This window comes from Chlamydotis macqueenii, chromosome W (assembly GCF_036417535.1).
Source record: "Chlamydotis macqueenii isolate bChlMac1 chromosome W, bChlMac1.mat, whole genome shotgun sequence".
Classification (NCBI taxonomy): domain Eukaryota; kingdom Metazoa; phylum Chordata; class Aves; order Otidiformes; family Otididae; genus Chlamydotis; species Chlamydotis macqueenii.
Window position 1 is genome coordinate 17,903,944 of NC_141592.1, and position 6,876 is coordinate 17,910,819.

Below are 6,876 nucleotides of genomic sequence, written 5' to 3' on the forward strand. Positions count from 1 at the left end.
CATCAGTGTGTTTATCAACATTCCTCACATACGAAATCCCATACTAAATCCAAAACACAGCAGCTACTGAGGAGAAAATTAGCTCCATCCCACATGAAACCAGGACAATGAACCTTTGCTATACAGAGGAATTTTATATCATGTTATCTTGACAAATAACAAAGAAATTTAACATTCAATTAAAAATGAGGGATTGCTTAGTACAAATGATCATTACTTGATTATTTTTGTTGTGTACAAGCAGAATAATATGTTGTCTGTTGTACAAATTTTTTATATCTTTACAACATTCAATTAAATGAAAAAATCAAAATCAGCTCAATTATTCAAGAAAAAAAAAATAATGATTGGAAGTGTAGGAGAAAATTTTACTCATTGTTCAAAAGCTATGATTTTGCTTAGTGATATAGATGTTTATAGCTATTTTACTGCTAATGAAAGTAAATGGCAAAAATAAGAAGGGAAGCTGATATAAAAAACATGACTGAGAAGCTTGAAATTGGAAGTTGATCAGGAAGGTAAAAATATGCAAGGAAAAATCAATGGTCATATGAGAAATCAATATAGATAATTATTCTTGTTGGAAAAGTTTGGTTGCTATTCTCTTGGTAAGATTATTAGTAATGATACTGAAATGGTAGAAATGTTCAGTAGATATTTCTGTTCTTTGGAAATAATCAAATTTCTATCACAGAATGATGCAGAAATATTTTCCATTCCAACATACTAATGTTATCCACCAAATTTAGTATTACTTTTTAAAGCATGAAGTCCAAATAACTTGTACCTATAATTTTTTAAATTTCTGTCTGAGACATTCCCTGTACCATTAATTTTGATTTTCGTGAAACCTCGGGACATTCCTGCAGTAGTTCTAAAATTTTTTAGGTTTTATTTTATTCTGTGTTATAGTTTGGATCCACTTTTGCTCTGACACATACTTATATCATTAAAATGTAATATTTATGTGTGCACTACTTACATTAAAAAATAAAAACTCATAGGTTTAATTCAGAAAGAGATATTTAAGTACACAATAAAGTAAAATTTAAGCGAGATACTTCATATTTGTTTTATTAGTATGATGCATGCTCCTCTTTTTTTATTTTTATGAAAGCATTTCCAGCTGGACTGGAGGCTTAAAAGGTGCTTTCAGGGTGAGATAGATCTTATATGGTGGGTTCAATTTAACCAATGCATTGCTTCCAAAGTTTTACAGAGCAGTATACACAAGCTCATTTTGTTAAGATGATTATAGTGTCTCCTTATTATTTTTAATTTTTATTTCTGTTAAATTAATCTGGTTACAAGCCAGATGTAGTTCTCTCATTCATAGATGTTCTTCCAATGAGGTTAATATAAAAGCTGATAGTACCAAAAATACTTAGCAGACTTCAAAATATTAATAGAGTTTTGGATAAGCATTGATTTTCAATATTTTTGGATCTTAAAGGAAGGAGTCTTAAAGGAATCCTAAAGCTTGGGATAAATTATTTTGGTTTTTATCCACTTTGGATTTTGGAACAACAATTTCTCAATATTGTTATGTTCTAATTAAAATATATCATAGTTCTAGTGGTAATAAAATAATAATGAAAGAAAAACAATTGTATTCCAGGATGGACTCTTTCTCTAATTGAATGTTTTAAATGTGATACATAGTCATATTTTTGTGGCTCACTGTTGACTGAGTGAGTTCTTCATTTAGAGCATGACAATTCAATATTGGCATTTTTTTTTGTAAAATTCATGAATTAAGCATTGTTACTTGTAATAAAAAGGCTACATTCTGTGAGTTTGTATAGGAAAAGAAAAAAGTGAGATTTTTATGATGCTTGGCTTGCAGTTCTGAAATAGGTTTACTTTCATACTGTAGATCTATGAGTATTCCATTGTTCTTCAGTCTGTATTCAAAAGTGCACGACAGAAGATTGCCAAAGAAGAGAGTGAGGATGAAAGCAATGATGATGATGATGATGATGATGATGATGATGATGATGATGATGATGATGATGAAGAGGAGTCAGAGTCAGAATGTAAGTTTCCTGCTGAATGCTGAGGAGGAAATACATTTAGGGAAGAGGGGAGAATTGATTTTTCCATTTGTGTTCTGAGACTGGTTATAGACTTTCATTTTCCACTGTTGGAAGTAGTTATAAAGTTTGCTGTTTTGGCTTCTTCCATTCAGTTTAAGTCTCTTGGCTACTCTGTTCTGGCTATATTTCTTAGAATTGTGCTGAAGACTTCAAGTTTTCACAGTAGGTGCTTTTAAGCACTACTCAGATGGAAACAGATCTGACTTATCCTTATCTGACTGACCATGAGTATATATGGATCCTTCTTTTCCCGATCATGTTGCTTGTAAATATAAGTGCCTAGAACTCATTACTTCCTTCATCCATAGGTTAGCAACCTTTCTGATATTATGCAACATATATGATTAAGAACGAGAAAATGTTACTTCAGTGAGACAGAGGGAAAATGGAACTCAGATTGTTTGGCAAGCAGGAGATGACATTCATAATTTAAGAGGCTCAGCTAATCTGCTGTGAGATGGGCCCAGGCTGGGCCAAAAATTCATCTGGGATCTAGGGCATGCTGCAGGTTAAGTTGGAGCATCTCTTTTAAGAAGTGATGCTCACATTTCTTCTTAAATTATTCTGATATAATTTATTACCTCCGTTGGTAAAAATGTATGTCTTTTATTTCCAATTTGAATTTTAGGAGTTTGTGTAGTTAAACAAAACCAAACAAGATTGTCTGTTCCTATTGAGGATAGACATTTTTCTATTTGCAGACAACAAAAACTACTTTATTTCTTAACATGCATCTTCTTTTACAAGATTCCCTGAGTGTAGTTGCAACACTAAATGCTATCTGTAAGTGCCATGCATTCTAAAAGTGAAAGAAGGATGCACCTGATCAACTCTTGGATTTTCTTGATAGTTTAATGCAAATTAGCATTGCAACTATCAAGAACACAAGTAAAAACAAATATCTATACTTAATTCCACAATTCAGAGAAAGAACAGAAAGAGGATTTTTTTTTTTCAGGCTACAAGGGGAGAAGTTACATGAAGACAGACTCTTTAAAAGTTATTTTAAAGTTATTTAGTACGAAAATGGTATACAATAAATAAAGGCAGATGTTACATTCACATTCCACTTTTTACAGCAAAACCTGTGAAAGTCAAAATCAAGCTGAACATAAAGGATGAAAAAAGACAGGACAAAGGCAAATGCAAGAAGAGACAAAGTCAAGTAAAAGCCAAGCCTGTTGTGAGTGACAATGACAGTGATGAGGATCAAGATGAAAATATAAGTTTTGTTCACTGAAATTTTGGAAATGGTTGCAGTGATTTCATCTATACCCTGTCCTGTTTGCACTCAGAATTTTCACCTCTTCATGCTTAGAAACATTAAGCATTGTTTTAAATCTGTGTCGTCATCTTGGGAGGATGGGGGAGCAGGTTCAAACTGTGTTAGAGTTTGCTTGTGGGTTCTGGTCTCGGTGCTGGAAGACAAAAAATCTGACACTTTTGGCACTTATTTTTTGAAGATGTTTCTTTCTTAAAAACTTTAAAACTCATGGTTTGTTTGCTTTCATTCTCACCCTAGAAACACTTTAGTTTTAATTTCTCATAGATGTTTCTATTAATGCAACAAATTAAGACAAACCTTTCTGGACATTTTATCTAGGTAGACAGAAAGGAGCTAGTGTTTCCTGATTCTGTGTCTTTTCTTCTCTAAAGAGGCCCACAGGAATTTAATTGGAATGAAATGTCATGAAAGGAAAATAGTAAATAACATATTACTTTTGTTATGGCTATCTTGATTTGTCAATTTAACTGTAATTTTTCTTTTTTTCTTTAACAAAATCCACAGTATAATTGGCAAAGAATTTCTGACTTTTCTTGTGTCTCTTACCTCTAGGATCAGTCAGAAGCAAGCAGAAGTGATGATGAGTAATTCACAGAGTTTATTTCTTTGGTAGAATTGATCCCATCCCCTTCCTTTCTCTCATTTTACAACCACTGAATTCATTTCGTCAAACAGACATTGAGTTGTATTTCTCATCCTCTATAAACTAGCTCTAGCCTGACAAACGTATGATGTCATAGTGTAAAAAAGGAAAAAAGTAACATACTGTGACTGAATGGGCCTCAAAGATTTGTTTTTAAATCTCCAAAACAACAAAAAAGATTTGATGAAAAAATGTGCATCGATAGTATATTTCTCTGGGTTGGATTTCCTTGGTTTCATCGTGCCTGGTTTTATCATTTGATGTTTTCAGTGTCATCAGAAAGACAAAAAATGTCTTTTGTAGCATTGATAACCAGGAGAAGCCATAAAAAGCCACTGGTTATTTTATTTTTCATCAGACAGTTTTCTGCTCTATTGCTTTTTTACACTGTGGTGCATATATGCAACTTTGTTTAATAGCTTATAAATGTACAGTAGTTAGCCTTTGCCTCACTTTGTCCTGTATACATTTTTTCACTTTATGCTTGATGATCTTCAGAAAAATGCTTTTTTGAATTGTAGCAAATTTATGTGTACTATAAACTTTGCTAAACTTTTCTCCTCTTGATTAAAAACAATGAGTTGAAAAATGTTTTAGAATATTGCAATATAAATAGTGTAATGAATGGCTTCTTTCATCAAACTGATCTTCTATGTTACCAGTGTGAATTCTCACCTTTTCCCTAAAGTGTACTTAATCTTTGCTTTCTTTGCACAATGTCTTTGGTTGTAAGTCATAAGCCTGAGGCAAATAAAATTACAGTAATTTTGAAGAATGTTGTATTGGTGCTTTCCTAATAAAGGGATAATTTATCTCAATAAACACAGCCTTGTGTTATGAATTCCACAAAAATTCTTTTTATTATCGTGACAAGAGTGCCTCTTGTAAAGAGGCACAAGGTGCTCTGCTCTAAACAGGTAATATAAGAGCTTGTCTGAATTCCATAGGAATATCCTCAGAGATACAAGACAAGTGACATCTATTAAAAGATATCTTGAAATGGAAGCATGATTCCAGTCCCTAACTAGAATTTGAGTGATTAATCAATAAAACAAATGTTTTTGTTCCTTTTTATTTTTTTTTAGGAAATGTTTCTGTCCATATGTTTTAGTGGGAGTGAATGCAATTAGTTATGTAGGCAATCACCTCATCTATAAATTAGTTTATTTTCTTAATTACAAAGAATCAGATCATGCTTTCCAGGACTGAGATGCACTAAGATGTGGTAATGTAAAGAGACTACAATTATGTAATACCTACATGTAATATTGCTGTTACTTCCTGTAGAAACCCAAACTTCTAACATTCTAAATACACAATCAATATAAAATTTTTACATCTAGAATATTTCTTAAACTGAAGATTTCTAAGTTCCATGAACCATTTTTTTTCTCAGTATATATCCTCACTGTTAAGGATATTATGGGAGCTCTCAAAACTAGAGGACTCCGGGACTTGTGAATTCCTCCTTCCTGGCCACTGAAGTCCAGTTGGGTGTACTCTAAGACCCACTCTAAGATGCGACTGCTGCCATCCACATTTATAGGTTTGCCCAGTAGTGAGGCTGAGCGTGTATTGCGGAGAGGCACATACACACACATGGGATACTAATACAGGTGACCACACAGCGTATAATAGACAAAATCAAAGAATCATGGAATATCTTGAGTTGGAAGGGACCCATAAGGATCATCAAGTCCAACTCCCTGCTCCTCACAGGACTACCTAAAACTAAACCACATGACTAAGAGTGTCATCCAGATGCTTCTTGGATTCAGACAGACTTGGTGCTGTGACCACTTCCCTGAGGAGCCTGTTTCAGTGATCGAACACCCTCTCAGTGAAGAACCTTTTCCTAAGGTCCAATTTGAACTTCCCCTTACGCAGCTTCATACAATTTCCTCGTGTCCTATCGCTGGTCACCAGAGAGAGGAGATCAGCACCTCCCCCTCCACTGTTCCTGTTACTCTGCCTACTTCTTTTGACTAGATGGTGTGATTTGGGTAAAGAGTTCGTGAGTCGGTGGTTGTGGTTCCCCCTGCTGGAATTTCCCCTAGTTTCTTCAGTAGTTTGGCAAACCTAAGCGGTTCTTCATAGGTTGCTGATGGATCTAGAATTTCATCATTTTATGCTTCTGCTTTTAGACAGGTACTTCCTGCATATCAGACAAAGGCACATTGTTTAAAACCTTAGTTCTCCAATTTCCATAAGTCTAGTAAGTTTAACTTTAACTTTTAGTATTTCAATATCACCCCTTTTTTATGGCCTCTATCCCAGAATCCAGCCCAAATGGATACCTGAATTCTTTTGACTACCCTGCACCTGCCATGAATGTTTATACCGTAACTGTTAGTTCATCTAGTTCTCAAACAAACAGCACAAATAGACAGACAGAAAAAGTGAGTGTACTATAGGAGACATTCTCAGAACTCTACGTTCATGGCAAGCTTACACCAAATACAGTCCTAGAGCTGTTGTTTGTAATGTAGACAAAGTAGACCTTGAAAGTGTTAAAGACTGGAGTAAAGTTGAAGAGACTGGATGTCAGGGAGCAGCAAGAGCAGGGCTCCTCTGTGAGAGAAGACAAGCCAGGAGCTGAGAGTGACCACAGCAAAGGCAGAGCCCTCAACAATCAGGTCACAGAAAAGGGTGGACAGAACAGGGGCAGTGATAACAGGTTATATTAATAGTCCCAGATAAGGCAAGGAAATAAAACAGGGCCAGAGTCTATCCAGGGAGCCCAGTCAGGAGGAACAAGAGACATGGCAGGTGTCACAGGCAAAACAGTCTCAACTCAGGGAATTTTTACTTAAGTTATTGCCAATTAATACAAACTTCTCATCACTGATTTG

The 6,876-nt window shown here is 34.6% G+C and overlaps 1 protein-coding gene across 2 annotated transcripts in view; it reads left to right on the forward strand.

Annotated features, from left to right (window-relative positions):
- The window catches only part of LOC147596593 (SWI/SNF-related matrix-associated actin-dependent regulator of chromatin subfamily A member 2-like), a 199,302-nt gene extending 195,333 nt beyond the window's left edge, over window positions 1-3,969 (forward strand). For both annotated transcript variants that reach the window (XM_086769496.1, XM_086769495.1), the window contains exons 31-33: window positions 1,877-2,036; window positions 3,176-3,327; window positions 3,934-3,969. In XM_086769496.1, the coding sequence (XP_086625622.1) occupies window positions 1,877-2,036; window positions 3,176-3,327; window positions 3,934-3,969 (348 nt within the window). The remainder of the gene's footprint in view (window positions 1-1,876; window positions 2,037-3,175; window positions 3,328-3,933) is intronic.
- The last annotated feature ends 2,907 nt before the right edge of the window (window positions 3,970-6,876 follow it).